General features: G+C 41.9%; 1 protein-coding gene and 1 long non-coding RNA gene across 4 annotated transcripts; one reads left to right on the top strand and one right to left on the bottom strand.

The window, feature by feature from the left end:
* Positions 1 to 364: 364 nt before the first annotated feature.
* LOC126981050 (uncharacterized) lies at positions 365 to 5,699 on the bottom strand. Its single transcript, XR_007733722.1, has 2 exons — positions 5,132 to 5,699; positions 365 to 4,338 (listed from the first exon to the last, which is right to left on the bottom strand). It is a non-coding gene; the product is annotated as an uncharacterized LOC126981050 (long non-coding RNA).
* Positions 5,700 to 5,873: 174 nt separating this feature from the next.
* On the top strand, positions 5,874 to 21,541 carry LOC126981049 (G patch domain-containing protein 11-like). 3 transcript variants are annotated; one of them, XM_050831717.1, is made up of 6 exons: positions 5,874 to 6,015; positions 8,454 to 8,695; positions 10,521 to 10,677; positions 12,205 to 12,295; positions 12,538 to 12,648; positions 16,118 to 16,673. In XM_050831717.1, exons 2-6 carry the CDS (start codon positions 8,518 to 8,520, stop codon positions 16,256 to 16,258), a joined length of 678 nt encoding a protein of 225 aa, XP_050687674.1. In that variant the 5' UTR covers positions 5,874 to 6,015; positions 8,454 to 8,517; the 3' UTR covers positions 16,259 to 16,673. The 3 variants fall into 3 exon arrangements, with proteins under 3 accessions (XP_050687674.1, XP_050687673.1, XP_050687672.1); XM_050831716.1 differs by lacking the exon at positions 16,118 to 16,673 and adding an exon at positions 19,744 to 21,541 and having other exon boundaries at positions 5,896 to 6,184; XM_050831715.1 differs by having other exon boundaries at positions 5,898 to 6,184.
* Positions 21,542 to 21,664: the final 123 nt, after the last annotated feature.

Below are 21,664 nucleotides of genomic sequence, written 5' to 3'. Positions count from 1 at the left end.
GGCAGGCAGGCAAATGTCAGGCATGCAATTTAAAAATTATTATCTGCTGATGAATTTGAAAATAATTGTCAAAATATCAGGGATTGAATGTCGAAACAGCTAAAAAGGGAAGGTATTTTGAAATATCAAAAGAATGAAATATCAAATAACGAATGGTGGAGCAACAAGGGTTGCCTGCATCTGTTTGGTTTACACTAACTTTATGTATGTTACTGATTGCATTCCCCCAGATTTGGGCAAACAAAGATTTTGTGGGCATAGTAGCCGTCACAGCAAGTTAATATAACTATTGAACTGGCGGCCCATGGGCCAAATCAGGCCCTTGAATGGTATATTTCAGTAATAGCTATTTTATATATATATATATATATATATATATATATATATATATATATATATATATATATATATATATATATATATATATATATATATATATATATATATATAGTATTACATAAAAAAGTATAGCCCATACTCACCGCTCAGTTCAATTTGATACTTTAGGGTTTACATAATACAGTCGTACCACGGTTTACCAGTTTAATTCATTCCAGAATTTTACTCGCAAATCAAAACACTCATAAACCAAAACATATTTCCCCATTTAAATTATTGGGAATCCCATTAATGCATTCCATATCCCAAAAAATATTTACGTAAAAATCATTTTACATCTTATTTTTAGGGAATAAAAGTAATTTTACTAGCAAATAGCAATGATAAATAATATATAATATAGTATAATGATATAAATATAAATAACATAAATAATATAGTATAATATATAAGTAATATAGTGCTGAAAACACAAAGAGCACACACTAGAGCACAAACGACGGCAATGGTTGTGCTGCCTATCTCCCCTACAATCTGCGAGGGTCACAAAATTTCAGAGGTGTCAGGGGTCAAAACAGTGTATCTTTGCCGAAAGTTGTTTAATCTGCTTTCTTTTAATTATTGCGGGAGAACAGCAAATATTTATAATTGAAATAAAATACCAGTGACTTTATATTGATATTTAAGGCCTACCGAGGAAATCTCAGGTCTCAAACAGGCCTAATCTGCGACCACTTTTGTCACTCCGTGATGTCACACTAAGGCATTTTGGGGCCGAGATAAACTCTCCTCCCTCGCCTTAGGCCGAGGGAGCAAGCTCATTCTCACAAGTCACGAGCGACATCGCCCTTTTCATGTTAGGAAAGAGCTGTTCACTGTGTTCAACTCTGGCAATAATACTATAACTGAGACTGGATTCTCACGAGCGACATCGCCCCTTTCAGGTGCGCCAAAGGCAAGCCAGAATGATGGGAGGCTGGGCCTAGATTCACTAACGAGTTACGACGTTCGTAGGTCACAAAAAATGTCTTAAGGCAACCTTCGGCTGCTTTGGGCTATTCACTAAACAGTTACGACATTCTTCCGGCACCGTAACTTTACGGCAGCTCCAGGCATGGCGTAAGATATCGTGACCCGTACGTAGGGCAGATTTTCTCCACAACACAAGGAGGAATGAAGAAGAAGAGGAAGACCCGCTGCCAAAATAATGAACAAAACGTCACAGTGCTATCAAAACATTGCTTTATAAGGACGTGTCAACCGTATATAATACCATTCTCTGAATATGTGGTGATTGTGAACTCCTACACTATTGAATCAAATATCTTGCTGTAAACACTCGTGATAATATATATGAAGTGCTTGAGATGCTAGCAGGAGATCCACCAGGGGGTAATGTGGGTACTCATACATGCTCGGTGAATAATTTAGTCTTAATTTGTAGTTTGTAATACCTTAGACCACTAGCACAACCAAGGATGGGCCGGGCCCCACCCGTTTACCGTTGATGAGGTTTCAGGCCCTGCACCCCCAAAATTTCTCTTGGTTAGTCTTTTTCTCTGCCCTCCAATCTCCCTGAACATATTTCTGGGTGTCCCCTTGCCATTGTATAGCAGATTTTAGCGACCTATTTTAGAGACACAAACTATTCATTACTGGGTAAATTATCATGTCTTTTTTTGTGGAGTTAGTTATCACCAGGAAGCAATTATGAAAGTACTAGAGTTGATTTGGTGAGTCTCATACTTGGGTTGACAGTTTACTCTCCTCTGTAACGATAGGCTACTATCCCCAGCGGCAATTATAGGTTACAATTTTAGCAGAGTTAGGTTACCATCCACTAGGTTAAAATAAGTCTGTTAGTTTGTAAATAGATTTGGGAGTGAAGACAGCTGGACGATATATGCCGCAGAGCTTGTTATAGTGAATTCTGGGGTAAATTTGCTGAAGCACTTTCGTAGCTGAATTATTGTGGTAATAAACAGATCCCCATTAAAAAGCATCATAACATACCACAGGAAATAAGTAATATGCATCTCAAATAGACTGCTCCTGCTAAGCAATTACCCATTCTTTGCAACATGCATTATATGTTTGTTGGATATTTTGGTAATTTAGTCATCCCATGGCTCATCCTTGTCTCAATGATGTTTACTGTATTAAGGTATTACGTTTACTATTTAGTATGCTAGTTTTACTGGGTGTTATAGATGATGTGTCTAGTAAAGGTAGGGTGAAGTTGGGGGCATACACATAGCTGTGTGTGGCCTCGGTGCTCATCTCCATCACATGGTAACCTATTGCTGGTAAATTAGCAACCTAGCAACACCCGTCAAGGTTTGATTCATCACCCAGTTTTATTCCCACTCATAGTTTCATAGCTACTATAATTGAAAAAGAATTTTATGATTTTAGGTTGAGGCAAAATATTTATATATATTGATATTTATTTCATGCAAAAAGGTTAAGTGAAAAATATATAATTCATTTTCTACTTATAGCACAACATTAAAACTAGAAAATAAAGGTTCTTTGTCCATAGACAATAAAAAATTCTTTCTCACCTTGAAATTCATTATTTTTTGGGTATTGACAAGAAAATAATGTTTCTGTTTTTAAGTCAAATATGCACTTTTTTCATTTATGTAACCTAACCTTACTAAAGTACTGACTCATATGTTCCTGGCACAAGCTGAGAACATAATGAAAAAGTGGGCATTGATATATACATTATTAAATATTTAAATGTGTTAAATAGTGTACTGGCAATAAAATAAAGGAAATCATCGAGCAAATTGGTGTATGGGTGTGTTTCGTTAAGAACTCGGTAGAGTTCTTCAAAGACAATGGCACTGCCCACTGTCAAAACATATTCCACTATACCTAGAAAATTTCCACGGCGACTGTTGGCTCTCAAGATATAGCTGGAAGCCAGACTCTTTCTCGAGTCATCAGAGTTTTGGGAGAAGTCTTGGGCTTTCCAGGATGTGACACACACACACACACATTAACATACACACAAACACACAATTATATACTTTGAGAGTAAAAGTAGTAAAGTTAGGGGGATACGCAGTAGCAGCGCATGGCCTCGGTGCTCATCTCCGTAACACTGGCCCTTGAGACTGTGGTGGAAGGGACCCCCCATTACCCCGGGACACAGGGCCAGTGTGATATCTGGGTTACCACATATTACCTTCCCCAGGTACCCATTTATCGACCAGCCTGAGAGGGAGGATGAACAGCTGGGTGAGCTGCACGCCGACTGCCCGGGCCGGGATTCGAACCCAGGCCTGCGGAGTAGAAGCCAGGCACGCTAACCACTAGACCACGGAGGCGTATAACTTTGAGAGTGACACAGGCTGAATAAACTTAATTATAATGCTTTTGAAAGTCACTTAATCTGACTACATTTATATAATAAAAACTTCTTTACTAATATAATTAAAGAAAGAACTGCTGGTATACATGAACACAATCACAACTTAAATTGTAAAAAAAGGGAGAGAAATTATCTGACTCTAAAAATTAACTGCAGGACAAAATGGCTGAGCTTATTATACACTTAATAAAATGTAAAGCATATAGCACCTGTGGTGTGTACTATTTGGAGAAATTTTTCACAGTCTGCTATTAAACATTTTTATATGTTATTTCCTATAGAAAACAATTAAATAAATTGCAAATACAAAACATGTTTGAAGAAAGCAAAAGAGACCTTTAATGATGCATAAGAAATACAGAATTTCATGCCCTGCAATATTCAACAAAGTCCTGAAAAGCTCCAGCTATTGCAGTCATTCTGGTTGAAACTATTCAAGGAAATCTACACAGTTCTGCAAACTATCCAGTAATATATGCTTGGTCTTGCTTCTTCAGAATCTTTTATCTTGTGTCTCCTGCCTGGAAGTTTAAGGGTCCGATGCTGCCCCACTGCTGGGACATATGGGCTGCTAGGTGTTGTAGCACCCATTACACTTACAGGTGACACTCAGTCTCCTATAAAAGGAAAGTTATTTGCTTGGTCATCATAACCAGGATCATAAGAGAGAGAGAGAGAGAGAGAGAGAGAGAAAAGTGACTGGCTAGTAGTTAAAGGTTAAGAAGCAATGAAGTAAAAAGTTTACATAGTTAATAAACTTAATCTGTGGAAATGAAGAAAACAAAGAAATACAATGACTAAGTTATAATAGTGAATTTAAAGTATCTATGTTTTAATAGGAAGTTAGTTTATCTCAAGCACTATGAAAGAGCTTTTTACTTATTGTTATTGCACTTATAGTAGAGCGACAGTGTTTTAAGCCATAATACAGCAAGCTGCTCTTTGGAAAGTATGCCGTTTTATCTACTTCCCAATACCTGAGCAGCTGACAATGTCTGAGCTCCACTCCTAATCCTAGCCACATTGCTGGGCAGTGCCCTGGTGGCATATCTTAATGACTGATATGTTTGCTAAGCTCTGCTGCTCAGTAAATGGCCTCACCTCTATGAAAATACTGAAATGACATCACGTACTGAAGTGTGTGTGGCCCCATATCCTTTCCCCTCCATGGTGAGATAACTTGGTGCATGCAAGTATATTACACTTTTACCTACATTGGAGGTCAAACAGGGTAATGAGACTGATCATGGACAACTTGGAGGACCAAGTCATGGCTAAGAACTGACAATGACGTTTATAACGTTACCTAAAGGATACCTTCATGCAGGTTAACAAAAATGTTTCACTCACTAGCACGTTTTAGCAACAATATACCAAGCTGACTCTCCACATGACAAGTGATTGGCTTACCTGAACTTCCTCACTTCATCTCCGTACTCCCGGTGGGGCAGACAACATCATCTGCCTCTGTCACGGGCCACGTGCTGCACTGGTGTTGAGCTTCCTGTGATTGGCTACTGTCTCTTGAGTACGTATGTATCGAGCGCTGCCATTGGTTGAAAGAAATATGTCAACAACACACTACGCCGTCTGTCGGCGGGAGTGTGAAACAGCGTTAAGGCAGGAAAATTATTTCCGCCATATTGGATCCACTTAAGATTGTTGTATCTGCGAGGCGTTAGTGAATCTGGGCCGTGCGTCGATACGATGTTGTTGAGACGCTGTTGAGATGGACATCCAATGGTCTTGGTTAATGCCGACGGGTGACAGATGTCGGGAAGGGCGCCGATTGTTTTGAAATTTCCAAAACTGTCGGCGCGTGGTCCGACGTCGGGAGGGCGCCGGGTGTCATGATCGTGACTGTGACGGTGTGACAGCGCCCTAACTCACTTGGGGAGGGGGGTAGCTCTTTGGCCGACTGGTTAAGGAGTGGCTCTCCCGTCTCGCTGGTCGCGGTTCGATCCCCAGCGCTGGCAAAACATTTCCTCGTCTGGATTTTATTTATCGTGTTTCGTTACACGCTATGGTCGTGTGGGAGTATAGCAAGAAGTAAAATTCGGCCGTTTCAGTTCTAACTAAGATGAAGGCTTTCTTTTCACAGGAGGTACCGTTATAAAAGCCTAACCTGGGAGAAATTTTGTCACCTGTGACATCAAGTTCAAAATCAAGATCAATTGTAAACAAAGTGGGGTGAACACTCGCGTCAGGGTGCTGCGGACGACTCTGTAGTCAGTGAAAACTATCCTATGTGACTTATTTCGACAAGCACTTTAGCATCACAAACACCAAATAGCGTAAGTTTCCAGAAAGAAATATTGCCTACGCCACAAATACTGCAAGAAGCCGCTGCACCAGCCTGCCGCAGCACGCCCCGCGTCCCGCCGCTGCCGTGTGCCGCGTTGCGGCGGGAGTCATGGCCGAGGAGGAGCCGGATTATATGTCCGCGGAGTTCCTGGAGCAATGGTGGGTCTCTAGGGGTCATGCAGGGGTGGTTTTCTAAATGCAGTGGTGGTTCACTATAAAGTCGGAGTGTGCCTAAGGTCTAAGTGTTTGTTCTTGATCTTGATCTTGAGAATAATGCGCAGGGCACCTGTACAGGTGCATAACACGCATATTTGTGTTAGCTGTTGGGGAAAGGGTCACGGGGGAGCCGGGTGTGCAGGGGAGGGAAGTGAATCAAGTGTAATGGACATGTTTCCTGTTCTGGGAAGAGCCTAGAAATGCATTGTGCTACGTACCAATGATAACGTAGTGCACATATTACATCCTATAAAGCGCTAGTGGACTGGATATTGGAGAGACATCTCAAATTCTTCTCATCTCACGGAGAGAAGCCACCATTAGCTCGTGACATCATCAGGCTGTAGCAGAGTACAGCAGATGACTACCAGTATTTACCATGGTATTATTCTAGTGTTTGCCCATACTCACCCCTCGCAACCAAAATTGGCCTGGGGGCCATTGAGACCGGGGAATGCGGTGGTAAACATGAAATGCGTCACAAATGCATAGTTTTTGAGTTATGGGGGGTGAAAAATACCCTAGATGTAGGGAAATTTCGTACATTCCGGGATTTTTTACAACGTACGGAAACCACGCAATTTCACTCACTCCATACCAAAGAGGGTTCGATGGGGGCGAAGCCCCCTGTTACAGTATTAAAGTCATAATGAAGCATCTAAACGGTAAGTAATTTACGTCATAAGAATCTTGCAACCGTCATATACGACTAGGTATTCACTTACTGGTAGCACGTACGAACATGTGAAGCAGGTTTGGTACCACGTATAAACGCATGAAGCAGGTTTGGTACCACATACAAACGCATGAAGCAGGTTAGTGACGAAGCTTCTTCGGAGGAGGACGGGTCTGGTGAAGCCGCCAGACCATCTTGGTGTCATAAGAACATAACGTAAGGAGTCTGCAAGAGACCGGTTGGCCTATACAAGGCAGCTCCTGTCGTCAGTAATGTAATAGCTATTGTTGAAGAAAGGAACGTAAGCACCTCTTTCAATGTCCTTCAGTTACCTGTTAGGTCATAAAGTTCGGTTGGGGTACTTTAAGAGGGCCACCCCCCTTGGTTAGTAGGGGGGTTGAGGGGGGCAAAGTCCCCCCCATTAGCAGGTCATAAAGTTTGGTTGGAGTAGTTTAAATATGCTCCCCCACCCAAATACCCCGACTCCCTGTGGGTCCCCCAAGTTCGTTGGGGGAAGGGGCTGGATCTGGATCCGCTACTGGCGCCGCCTTCATATTATTGTTGAGGGACATGTATTTTGTTTTTTAACTATGATATATGTAGGCGTATTATCGTATTCTGGAGGCGTGGAATCAATATCCACAATCACCTTGTATACTGGGAACACGAATCCGTGAAGCAGATTCAAAATGCAGTCAGTCAGGATTCACGTGTTCGAACAGCTCGGGAAGGAGGTTCGAGAGCCTGCACTTGCTCTAGAACCCGCAGTACTGTTTAAGGCACGGTGTTAGACGGATCGCGGCTAGCCGGTGGTTTTGCTTGTGTCGGTGATAAACAATGAAGATACACCATGTTTGGTGCCACGGACTCTACTAGCAGGACAGAAACCTTGCGATGAGGTGACAACCTAGTGGCACCAGTGCTACAGAGAGGGCATGAGTATGGTGTAGGCAGTTTTTGTGGGCACTGATGGCCTCTGGCGCCACGCCAGACCGGTAAGGTGAGCATCGTTTGGTGGGTTCACTGCGCATCTCTCCCAAAACTAGCTTGGGGATCCAGTGAGAATGCGTGGTTTCCGTATGGGGAGCACTAAATTCATCAAAAACACTCATTTTAGTGGCAGTGGGAGGAAATATCCTTAAAAGTAGGGAATATCCCGTGATCATGTGTGACACACACCCAGAGAAGTTGGAGTTGTTTTCCTTCAACACAGTTGGAAGAAAAAGGCCCAGTGTGACACCAGCTTGAGACCTCATTCCCATTGTTTTCTACTCTGAGCACTCTCATCTTGCGGTGAACAAAGGGAACCCATGTACGCATCTTTGAGTTCTACAAACAGGATGCTCCTTCACCAAGTCACCGCTCGTAAACCAAGGCATTTTTAGTGATTTTGTTTTGCTCATAAATTATACCTAACACTTGTAAACTAAGGCACTCATAAACCAAGGTATTACTGCATCTGAATCTATGTTATCACAGCTATTTTCTAAATATATTTTACTGGATACATAACTACTGCTTATTTCTTCCTTGTAGTGTTGGCAAGGACGATGTCAGGCCTGGGCTTCTGTTTTCTCACTCATCCAAACGGCAAGCCCAAATGGAGAAGAAAAAATGTGTGAGAGATGGTACCAATCAACATAGGTTCAAGTCCATCAAAAAGGTACAAGAGGAGAGACTAGAGGAAGGATTGAGCACTGCTATCAGTCAGAACAACAAGGGCTTCTCCATGTTACAGAAGATGGGATATAAGCCAGGCACAAGCCTTGGCAAAGAAAGTAAGCTGCACTCATATGGAAGATGTATTGTATTTAAGGCTTCTGCTAAGATATTTTCTCTAGGAATTCTAAACATGTGGTACACTGTATGGGCATCCCAAGCTAAAGTCTGGGAGTACCATGTATAATTTTGAAAGTAATATCCATTGTTTGCCTTGTTGTACAGGTTGGAAATAGCAGATATAAATTGGGAAGTGACAGAAAGGTAAATATGGGAGGAAAAGTGATGTGGCTGTGAGGAACATTATTAAGGTGGATAATATAGAACGGGGAGAGGGTATGGCAGAGGTGCTCAGCATGAAACTAATAATGAGAGGGAGAGGCAAGAGAGACATCACAGTGGTGTATGCCCCTCCAAAGACAAAGGCATGTAATGAAGTTCATCGTGACATGCTGACAGCCATTCTTAACACCTACCAGTATGAAAAGTTATGGGAACTAGTGATAAGATATTTTTTAGGGACTTAATTGTAAAAAGGTGTGCTGGGAGGAGTGGGATGTCGGAGTAAATGAAGATTTGTGGGGAACTACAGTAAATCTTCAAATAATGTTGCAGCATTCAGCATCATTTCATTTTAATGTCACTGAGAAAAAATACTTTGAAAAATAGAATAATTGTAAAAGTAATGATAATCATACAAATTTACAACAATAAACAATGCGGGTTGAAAATCCCTCATCCAAAATTCCTGGGACCGAAGGTGTTGCGGATTTTGTATTTTCGGGATTTCAGAATATTTTTATTTGAATCAAAATAAAATGAAAGCTGATGATGTAATTACAACAGTTACGCCCACGCCCACATGTCCACGTAATCCTTCCCTGCCCGCGCACGTATGGATCTATAGGTGAACTTAGGAAATATGTATAATGCCATAAAACAAGGAAAACATATACAATCGTCCCTCGCCATATTGCGGTTCACTTTTCGTGGTCTCGCTGTATCGCGGATTTTTAAATTGTACGTATCTAATTTCATATCGCAGATTTTTCGCTATGTCGCGGGATTTTGCAGTACAGAGGTAATTTTATATATTTATTATTTTAATTGTTTTTGCAGTAAAATAAGCATTTTCGAGCCTAAAAATTTTAAAACAATGTAAAAAAATAAAAATACTAATTAAACATATTAAAAGAATATTAAATCGAAATAAAATACGTAGTGTACAGCAGATAAGTAGACAAAGACTCGCACGTATGGAAAACACAGCTATGGCCGTTTCCCCTTGAGCTAGTTTGCCCACGGAAGATCGTACACGGCACACTATTGGCTGATGGATGGGAGGCGACCAACCAGAGCACTGTGTTCTGTATGCTGGGTGCTGATTGGCTCAGCGACTGTAGCATTTGTTGGTTCGTGAGTGGTTAGCTCGGAGACAAAGGGAGAGTATGTTACAGCTTGCTACCGTTAAATGCTATGAAAATTGGAGCTGCCAGGTTTCTAGCAGAATGCCTTTGTTTTGCAAGAAATAAAGCAATGTGAGCAATTTTTTCTTTGCAACTATATTTTCTTCCAGAATTATTTGAATTATATAAATTAAATATTGTAGTACTATGCCTCACAGCCTCACAGCAAATGAAAGCTATTGCATTTCTGTCTCCTTCATGCCAAGGGATTAGAGAGCTCAGTGCTGTAGTTTACTTAGAGCTTATAAAGTCCCTCCTTTTGCGAATATCTCTGGAGGGATTGGGCTTCGGGACTGGATTTATTTGGCCATATGCTAGATTTATGGTCCTTTTCATGATTTTTATTGATGCACAACAATCAGTATTCTGCAACACTTTTGAAAAATTGAATAATTTACTTTGCTGCCACCCAACTGAGGTCAGGGCCGGCTGGAGCCTGTGGCAGTGGAAGTGAAGAGTGACCGCATGGGCCTTGGCTGGCAGCAGATGATCACTGACCACCGCAGGAAAATCCAAGAGAGAAAACAACAGAAGCAACATAAACAGAAGCTGGAAACAGATCCTGAAAAGTTTAGGTAAGCACAGGCACTTGGTTTCTTAAATTAAGAGTCTTAGCTAATGGGTGTCCCTAGTCAAGTCCAACATGAACAAAGAAGGGTACCTGGAACACTGGACCTTGCTGAAACACCTGCCCCATAACTACTCACAGCCATTTAGAAAGCATCATTGCAGCAATTCGAAAAGATCAATTAAAAACTTTTTAAGTTCCCAAATATAATTAAATTTTGATATGGTTACATAATTCAATAATAGAGCATTTTACAACCTGTCTTTTCTATAGTTCAACAAGACAGAGGATGATTAATATTTTCAGGTAAAGGAGGCAACCCTGGGGCAGAACAAATTCATGAAAAATGTCCAAAGGCTGCCATTCCTGTAACAAAAGATGAAGTAAAAAATATGTTTTAGCCAGAGAGGTGTTTTGTTATTTTGCTCGCCAGGAAGGAGGAAAAGAATATGAAGAAAGATGGTTCCAAAGATTACCAGTAAAATAGACAAAAGAATGAAGATACTGATTTACTCATGAATTAAGAAGTTGGACAGCATATAGGTAAGCTTAAGTAGAAAGTCTTGTGCAGGGACACTGTGAAAGGGAGGAGGCATGCAGTTACCAGGATTAGAAGAACAGTTATCAAGATAATAACAATGACTGCAAGGGAAGCAACACTGTGGCGGACTGTAATGGGTCAAAGTCAGTCGGTTAGAGAAGTTGATAATGGCTTTTAACTCTGTTCTGTTTAGAAGAGCTGTGTACACCTTTATTTCAGAGAGTGACAAGTTGCTATTCATGGCATTACTATGTTTACCAAAAGCATGCCATCCCATTCTTATCTTTTTCCGATACATTTTCATGGTCTGGGTTTGCACTAATTGTTTATCCTAGATATGTGTTCTATACTTTGAAGTGTTTTGTTTCTACTATTTATTTTCCTGCGAATTGATTATAAAATATTGCCTCTATTTTTTTCATGTTTATCTTAACCCCATCACTCCAGCAACGCCGACAGCGTCACCGTATGGAAAGGGTTAGTCCTCTTCTCAACCTCTTAATCCTCTTCCATTTCCTCTTAATCCTCTTCTAAACCTCTTAAGAGGACATGGAAGAGGAATATAGAGGAGGATTGAGAGGTTTAGAAGAGGATTAATCCTCTTGACCCTTTCCATACTGTGACGCCGACGTCTACGTCACGGATGGAAAGGTTTAAGGCCTACTTATAGACTATAAAGTTCCTTGGTCATTCATTCTATGCAAGTTTCTTTCAGTAATCTGCAAATCTAAGGTTGCTTTATGATATTCACCCTCTATCTTGATTTCCATGTTATCCCATGCAAATTTCTTAAATACTTCCTCATAGCAAGCCAATATTTTTAGAGATAGTGTCACCCAACTTGATGACTTTCTTTATTGTAATTATCTCACTTTCTTGTTGAGTTCAGTGGTTGCTGTGCTGTCTATTTAAATATATCCCAATAACTTGGCAGCCTTTTTGACAATTTGCTTAATGATGTGTAAAGTGTTATACGCATGACTTTTCTTCCAGGGAAAGGCTCTGTAATCAGAGGCAGGAAAAGTTTTTGCAGCGTGACCTAATGAAGAGCCAGAGAGTCTGCCACCAGTTGGACTCAAAACAGGTATTGGGAAGTAATAGTTACATTGTGTAGCATTGTCACCTTCATTGTGTAGTGATATGTGTATGACATGATTGGGCCAGGTCATTGGACAGTATGCCTATTGGGAATATTTATTGCTATTCATTTTGAAGAATAATGAAACTTGGTGAATATCATTGGCCAAGGTAATGCATCAAATCTGCAGGATAGGAATAAGTAGCACATACAGTAATTACCTTCATGTATTATTCATACAATTTCAGAACCTGGATGAACCTGTTGAGTCATGGTTTTGGCCACCTTATATTCTTAAAGGTGCAGAGGAAGAGAACCAAGAAGGAGAGGAGGAAGAAGAGGAAGAATGTGAATTTGAGGTATGTGTTGACTGGAGAATAAAGCTTGGGAAAACTGTAAGGCAGATACATCATGGTGACTTATTGGTGTCCCTAAATCCCCTTTTGAGCCTGCAGTGGATAATTTTATGATCTGTGGAAAATATACCAGTCAGGCTCAGCCATGAAGTCCAGTTGGGTGGGTTCTGCTTGGGGATTTCCCAGGCCATATCTCATTTGGTGCATACAGAATATTTGATACACAATTTTAAATAGTACGTAGCTGACATAAGAGAGAGTGATGTACTGGGGGTGATGCAACATAGAGAGGTTCGGACCCCACCCAAACAGACTTCACATTTGTGTCAGCTTCTAGGGAGCACAAAACTGTCTTTCCTACATGTGACCTGAATGGATGTTTTTTCCTTTATGTTAAATATTAAATGAATTGATTCCAAAAGTGCATTTGTAGCTGTTTGATTTATTATTGCTTTTATTTTGGGAAAATCTATTGTAAATTAAGGCAATTGTACTATTTTAACCCTCTCGCACACCATAAGTTTCCAATAAGTTTCTGTTCCACTAGTCATGCATTTCTCAGGCCCGAGCAGCCTTTATTTGCCGCCGTGATACTCTACATTCCCGGACATATTTTATCCTCACAGATATATCATACCCCAATAAATTTGTTATCAATGGCTTCATAAGGACTTATACTTGAACATGCGCAAATAAAAATAGAGGAAAATACATATATAAACTATACAAACTTGTTTCAAGTCTCTCTCTCTCTCTCTCTCTCTCTCTCTCTCTATATATATATATATATATATATATATATATATATATATATATATATATATATATATATATATATATATATATATATATATATATATATATATATATATATATATATATATATATCCACAAGTTTCGCGGTTAGTCCTAAATTCTTACCATCCCGACTTTCGCGCTGCTGACAGTTCTGAAAACACGCTTATGATTCGCTGGGAGTCCAATGACGTCATCACCGACACTCACCCTATCAGCGGCTTCACTGCCTTAAGGCGGTGTCACAATGGCCATTTTCATCCAACCGTTGGGGCTACGGGCAATGCCCATACGCCCAACCGGGAGCGAGTTCACGGTTATCCGTAAGCTGGTGTCACACAGGGCTTTTTTCATCCCACCGAGTTGGCGCCACCTAGGGCAACCAGCAACTCCAGCTTTTCCGGGTGTGCGTCACACACGACCGGGGGGCGGCATGAGCCAATTATAATGGCGCCACTATAAACAGTTGCCTGAGCCATGGCAGGTTGGGGCCGACCATCAGGCCCAGATGGATAGTCTACCGGTGCCATAGCCCACATGAAAAAAAAATTAAAAATCCACGGGTCGGAACAGATAAGCGCTTTTTCAGTAGTTTTAATACCTCGAGTTTAGCGCTATACCTTCGGAACGAAGCGAGCGCGAAGCTCGAGAGGGTACTGTGTATATATATATATATATATATATATATATATATATATATATATATATACAGTCACCCCATATATATATCTCACCCATATATTTCATGTCAACTAATGGAGGAAGGCAGAAAGGAGGGAGGGAGGAGGCAGAGAGGAGGGGAAGGGAGAGAGGAGGAGGAAGGCAGAGAGGAGGGAGGAGGAGGCAGAGAGGAGGGGAAGGGAGAGAGGAGGAGGAAGGCAGAGGAGGAGGGAGGGAGGCAGAGAGGAGGGGAAGGAGAGAGGAGGAGGAAGGCAGAGAGGAGGGAGGAGGAGGCAGAGAGGAGGGGAAGGAGAGAGGAGGAGGCGGGGCAATATGCTTTCCTATTGGCCAGCAGCTCACTCAGATTTTCTCATAGCAACATTATCCTAAAAAAAAAAAAAAAAAAGCCCACACTGCAGTGTTGCCAGATTGGGCTACTTATCGCAAATTGGGCTACTTTTGGGTCTTCTGTGCTACTAAATTTTGACCCCAGGGTGAGTGTTGATTACATATTGTTGTCTAACAAGGTCTTGTCTCATTTCAGTCATTAAAAGAACGAAAAACATGTTTTATATGACGTGTCAGAGGTGACTTCCCAAATGCATATTTTCCCATAGGGTTATAGTCCAAATACCATGACAGCGGGGATGACTATATATATATATATATATATATATATATATATATATACACGCACACATACACTTGACCCTCGATTTAACGGACCCCGATTTAACGGATTTCGGATTTAACAGACCACAAAATCTCAACGGACAAATAGCTAGCAATGGACATTCTGTCCGTTACTGGTTAGATTTGTCCGGTGTGACACTGGCTTTAGAAACGTCAAAGCCCTAAAATAACAATAAACACATGCATTGCATGCCTGCAGACAGCCCCGGCCACGCGCCGGGCCCAAACAGGTGACGGGCGGCTGATGACGATGATGAGCGTTGGCCACCCGAACGGCATCCCCATCGGGGCCTGCGCGTGTGTGGCTGTGTTTATTATAGGTTTGGGCTTCTCATCCTCCACATGTTGCACGGGACCCCTTTCCTATCTTCCATCTCTTCTTTTTGAAAAAGAAGAGATGGAAGAAAAGAAAGAAGTCCTGCGAAACATGTGGAAAACAAGAATTAGCAAATTGAGGAGCCTGGGCCCACAATAAACACAGCCACACACACACACGGGCCCCAACGAAAATGGCGCCGGTGCGGGGGCCATGCTGCCGACACCCATCATCACCACCACCATCAGCTGCTGAAGCCCAGCACGCGGTCAGGGCCACTCGCACACATGCGCCTGGCCGCCCGGATCATAAAAAAAAATTGTTCCGAGCGAGAAGGGAGGCTGGGTAGATTTGTCTGGTGTGACACTGGCTTTAGAAACATCAAAACCATATTTTTAAGCAACGGACATTTTCAAGCAACGGACCACCTTTCCCCCCTTTTAATCCATATTATATATATATATATATATATATATATATATATATATATATATATATATATATATATATATATATATATATATAAAAAGGTATGTGCGTTACTGCAATAGTTCTCACAGTTGAATTTCTTCTTCGTTACCGTACAATTTAGTTACCCATATTATTTTCTCTAAAACCATCCATGTCCCAGAAAACATATCCCTGCTATGGCATACTCAAATTAAACAGGACTTATATACATGTCTCCCGTATGTGGCGCATACCAAATAGGACATACAGACACGTCCACCGGATGGGAGCGCCTGACGACCAGGACATGAATAAACGTCCCCCGGGCTGAAAGGGTTAATAGGCTGTTGTGGCCATCAGCTTGCCTCTTTGCCAGGAGGAAGGTGAGAGAATGGATGTGATTGATGTGTAAGGGAGTGTATAAATAAGCAGGGAGAACTGGAGACTTTTGCCATGGTCCCAGAAGCAACAGGACATCAGAGGTATAAAAATAAATATATAAAAAAATGATTAAATGAAGAGGGTTTACCTGAAAACTAACTATTGTTCTGTCCACAGCCTCAAGAACAACTCAATATTCTAACAGCTTACCTGAGGTCAAACTACTTTTACTGCATCTGGTGTGGTACAGTACACGATGATGAGAGAGATCTGAAACAGAACTGCCCAGGACCCACCAGGGCAGACCATGATGACTAAAAGATTCCTTCAAGACTCCAAGCTGAATCCAGTCACATTGACAAAGACTCATCCCAAGGAGAATCTTCATGCCATTATGATGCATCACGATGGATTCACAACCATGACCAGATGAGTCATAGAAGTCCATAATATCGTCGTCCGGGTTGTCTGGATCATCCTGTGCCATGCCCCCCTGGGCTGCCAGCAAGCCCTGTGCACTTTGGACCTTAGTACAGCCCCTAGGATGTTCGCTTTTGCCTTTTCCAACATTACCACAAGATTTTTAAACCTCTGAACAACAGGTTCCCGTCTGTAACTCAAATCCGCCATTTTTGAGGTTTAGTTCCCTTTTGCATGACACGCCTCATATTACCTTGTGTGATTAAATGTAGTTTCGTATACTTAACGACTAATGAATAAATGTGCACTTTGACTTGTTTCAAGGGATATTTCCTCCTCTGATGTAAATCCATTTATTTATCTTTTCATTTATTGAGGAATTATTGGCTTCTCAGCACACTTATCCTGGAAACTAGGGTTGTTGACAAAGAAGAATCAAACTGGATCTATCCTTAAAACTACTACTTGTAAGTACTGACATAACCATTGCTACTTAACAGTGTAGGCCTGAGGTTAGACCAATTTTTTCCGACAGTATTTTACCACAAATTGCCATTTCTTGCCTGATAAGCTCCACCATTCCTGCTAGGTCATCCCATGGTAGAGCGAGGTCACTTTAATTTTCCTCACAATGGCAAGGGAGATTTACATATCAATATATCAGTCAATTAGAGAAACTGTATTAACACAGTGAAAAACATCCCAAATGAACACCAGGATTCGAACCCGGGCCTTCTGACTTCATGTCCACAGTGCGGGGCTGGGGCGTCAGTTAATGGCCGCAGAAGTGGCCTCTGGCGCAGTAACCTTTTAGCCCATCGGTGGTCTGGTCGGTATGCTACCCTGACTTCTAGTCAGAAGGCCCGGGTTTGAATCCTGGCACTCAGTGGTGTTCATTTGGGATATCAGTCAATTGATCAATGGGACTGTACACCGGAGGGAGCATCGCCTCACCCACCTCCTTACCACCACCCTTAGAGGTTTCACTGGGCAAGTCACCATGTAGGCCCCCTTCCCACCCCAAGTACCTCATGACAGGATCGACTGACTTGCTCTAGCCATGAGCAATGTGGGCATCCCTTTGGCCTCCACCACTTGGAGTTCTCTCTTACAGAAACAACTCAGTGAGCAGAGTCAGCTTGTGGGTAGCATGCCACTTGCCCATATGGCGATGATGGGCTATGCAGGTAATACAACTCGAATCAGTTCCACAGCGTAGTCGCCAGTTTGATACATGGTCATTCCAGAGATAGCCCATGTCGGTAAATACTGGCTATGTGCCGAGCCTATGGAAAGTAGCTAATGTGACGCCGATTTTTAAAAAGGGGGACAGGTCAGTTGCTTTAAACTATCGTCCAATTAGCTTAACATCAGTTATAGGCAAGATGCTGGAGTCCATAATAGCCAGGAACATTCGGGAGCATTTAGAGAAACATAGCTTAATTCACGACTCGCAGCATGGGTTTACAAAAGGTAGGTCATGCCTCACCAATCTCTTGTCATTCTACAATAAAGTATTTGAGGCGGTTGACAGAGATGAAAATTATGATGTAATCTATCTTGATTTTAGTAAAGCGTTTGACAAAGTTCCTCACCAACGACTGTTGCTTAAATTACAGGCTCACGGAGTAGAGGTTAAAGTTTTGAACTGGGTCAAGGCGTGGCTTAGCAATAGGAAGCAAAGAGTACAAATCAATGGTAAAAGATCTGACTGGGGATGTGTTACGAGTGGGGTCCCACAAGGTTCGGTATTAGGTCCACTTTTGTTTATTATTTATATCAATGACTTAGATACAGGAATTAGTAGTGATGTTAGTAAATTTGCAGATGATACCAAGATCGGTAGAGTAATTGAGTCGGATCAGGACACTAGTATTCTCCAAGGTGAACTCAACAGATTGTATGACTGGGCGGATAAATGGCAGATGGAGTTCAATGTAGGGAAGTGCAGTATTCTGAGTGTAGGTAGGAACAACCCCTGGTATTGCTAACAGATGTTCCACAATGACTCTGGTCCACAACTCTGCCTAGTACCCAGTCCATGTGAGTGTTGAAAAGCAATGGGGCAAAGGCACAGCCCTGCTTCACTCCTGTGTTCAAGGGAAAAAACTGAACATTCCCCCCCATCCCCTACACACACTTCACACAGCACTCTCAGTCCCAGAATACAGGCCAGTCATCAAGCCAATAGTTCCTGCAGGAATCCTGTGTAGTCAAGAAGGTCCAGAGCCTTGTGATGCACTGAATCAAACACCTTCTTGAGGTCAACATAGATTGAAAGCATCCCCTGTCAAAACTCATGTTGGTGCTCCACCAGTACACAAAGTGCTAGGATGCAGTCAGTTTTTGACTCACCAGGTGTAAACCCTGACTTCTCAGGTCTCTCCAACTTCAGCAGCTGATTGCAAATCTGCATCAGCAATAGATAGGCTAGCACCTTGCCTGGCACACTTAGGGTGCGTTCCCACCAAACCATTCAATTCAATTCCATTCCATTCAATTCATTGTCATTCATGAGTGGCTATGATGGATCACGTGGTCATTCAATTCAATTCCATTCCATTCATTTCTGGCCATTCTCATTCAATGATGCATCTGGTTCCATTTTTCTCTTGAATGACAATCATTCGACTATAATATATAATAATTTTGCAGGTAAGCGCGTATATTGTCTAATATTTATATTTTCTGCTAATTTTCATAACTTAATATTCGTAAGAAACAATCTGCAATTATCTATATTAATTACAGGTCTATTACGTGTTTGGTTCTCGTATTGAACGTGTTCAGTTGGATGCTATTTCCTTATGGAAGGAGATTGCAGAAGAAATGAAATGCAAAGGTAAGTTTTATTACAGGTTTACTTATCTAACTGAGTATGGAATATTCTTGACTGTTACAATAGATGAAATAGAAAACGTTATACCTAAAAATATAAACAATACAGCATAATAAACAACAACTCAATGTGTAGTGTGTTCATTAGTGAATGCTTCTGTCCTGCCACTCAACAGCTCCACCTGGTGAGACAAAATAATGTTTTAAATGGACAAGGCCTCTACTGTAGGTCGTGTACTTCTTGTTGGTGACATGCTCCTAATGTTCTCGTGGTTGTCATCAATCGCATCATTAGTATTACTGTAAAGGGTCAGGTTATCGCCATAGTGGACGAAATTATTTAACTACTGGCTTATTGCATACTAGATGACCTGAATGAAAAGTAAGCTGATGGCGTTGGTTGGAACGGTGTTCATTCAAAAAGAATTGAATGACGTGAATTGAATGGAATGGAATTGAATTGAATGGTTTGGTGGGAACGCACCCTTAGAAGAGTAATGCCAACTTAGTTGTTGCAGTACTGTCAATCCCCTTTTCCTTTACAGATAGGGATGACCAGTCCCTACGGATCATGGCGTCACTTCCAGCTTTGAACAGCTCCGCACTGATGTTACAGATGCCAGCTGCCTTTCCACTCCTCAGCTTTGCCACAGGCTCTCTGACCTTGCCATGAGAGTGGGCTTTCGTTGATGAGTGGATCAGCCACCACTACCTGCAATCCAGCAGCTTGAAACTGTTCACTTGGAGGGTCTGCCATGTACAAGTGCTAGAAGTACTCTGCCCATCCATGTCCAACACAAGGCAGCCATCTACTGTTTGGGTAGTGCTCACCTGAGAGGGAGGCACAGAGCAGACCTTCTTCAGGGCTCGGTATGCTGGTTGGAGGTCATTCATATTGAAATGGCCCTCGACTTCATCAGCATAATCTCTGACATACCTTTACTTCTCTCTCCTCTGGAGAGCTCTAGTCCTACGGGACAGAGCCCCAGAAACCTGAGAGCGCAACTCATCTCGGTATTCTCCTCTGTTTCTTCAAAGCAAAACCACTCCTGATTCAACATATATTACCTGTATAGTCCATCAACACTAACTCTGGCTGTACGGGCATGTGGCACACTACCTGGAAGCCGACCTGCTCATCGGTTTGATTCTGTAACAGACAATCCTGAATTGAGGAGGCCAAGGCCCATAAATTTCATGCAAGTCGATAGATCCTGGCAGGAGATACAGGATGAGAAGGGGACCTGCAAGGAGATACTCTTGGAGGGACCCCCGGGATTGACGTCGCAGGTTGGCAAGGTGACACACACCCCCGGTTGATTGACTGATTGTAAAATGCATAAATTGGTTTCCATTTATTATGGGGGAAATTGGTAGTGCTCAGAGTTAGTTAATTTTTTCCAGAGTACACTGTTAGGATACTTGTTTGGAGTGGGCTTAAGACAAGGGTGTGTCATGTCACCATGGTTATTCAATATTTATATGGATGGTGTTATTAGAGAAATTAAGGGCAAAGTTGGAGAAGTTGGAGTAGGACTGTTCGCTGAGGGAAGGAAGTGGGTACTGAATTCGATACTGTTTGCTGATGACACGGTGCTAATTGCAGAAAATGAAAGTGACCTACAAAATTTGGTCAGTGTTTTTGATAGTGTCTGTAATAGGAGAAAGCTGAAAGTAAATGTCGACAAAAGTAAAGTGATGGTTTGTGAGCGAAGTAGAAGTGAGGTTGTAGATTTTGTATGCCCATATAGAGTAGGAATTGAATGTGAAAAAGAATGCAAAATAATTTTGAATGGTGAAGAAATGGAGGAGGTCAATGAGTTTAAGTACCTTTGATCAGTTACGTGTAAGCATGGTGGTACGGAGGGAGATATAAGAGAAAGGGCATTGCAAGGAAGAAGGGTGGTGGGGTCTCTGGGACGAATCATGAATGGCAGAAGTGTGAGCATGGAGGTAAAGAGGGATTTGAGAAATACAATAATAGTACCAACCCTCACATATGCAAGTGAAACGTTGGCCTGGAATGAAAGCCAGAGGTCTAGAATGCAGGCAGTGGAAATGAGTTATTTGAGGAGTGCTTGTGGTGTGAGTAGAATGGATGGAATGAGTAATGAGTGTATGAGCATTTTGGAATGTGTCACAGGGGTGAAGGGAAGAAGTGTGGAGTGGTGGAAGAAGTGAAGCGACAGACTCCAAAGTGGTTTGGCCACATGGAGCGAATGGAAGAGAGTAAGATGACCAGAAGGGTGTATGTGAGTGAGATAGAGGGAGGGAATGCTAGAGGACGACTTCCAGTGAAATGGAGGGATAGGGTGCAAAGTACGTTGGGGAGAGGGGGGAAAGATCTTTGAGAAACTTTGAGCAGGAAAGGAGGGAGTGTCTGGATAGAGAAGGTTGGAAGCTCTTCTGCCGTGGACATCCCCTGGTGGGAGCTCCTAGGAGCAGGCATCGATGAAATGATGTTTG

Source organism: Eriocheir sinensis, chromosome 46 (genome assembly GCF_024679095.1).
Source record: "Eriocheir sinensis breed Jianghai 21 chromosome 46, ASM2467909v1, whole genome shotgun sequence".
NCBI classification, from domain to species: Eukaryota; Metazoa; Arthropoda; class Malacostraca; order Decapoda; family Varunidae; genus Eriocheir; species Eriocheir sinensis.
This window is presented reverse-complemented; position numbering and strand designations above follow the sequence as displayed.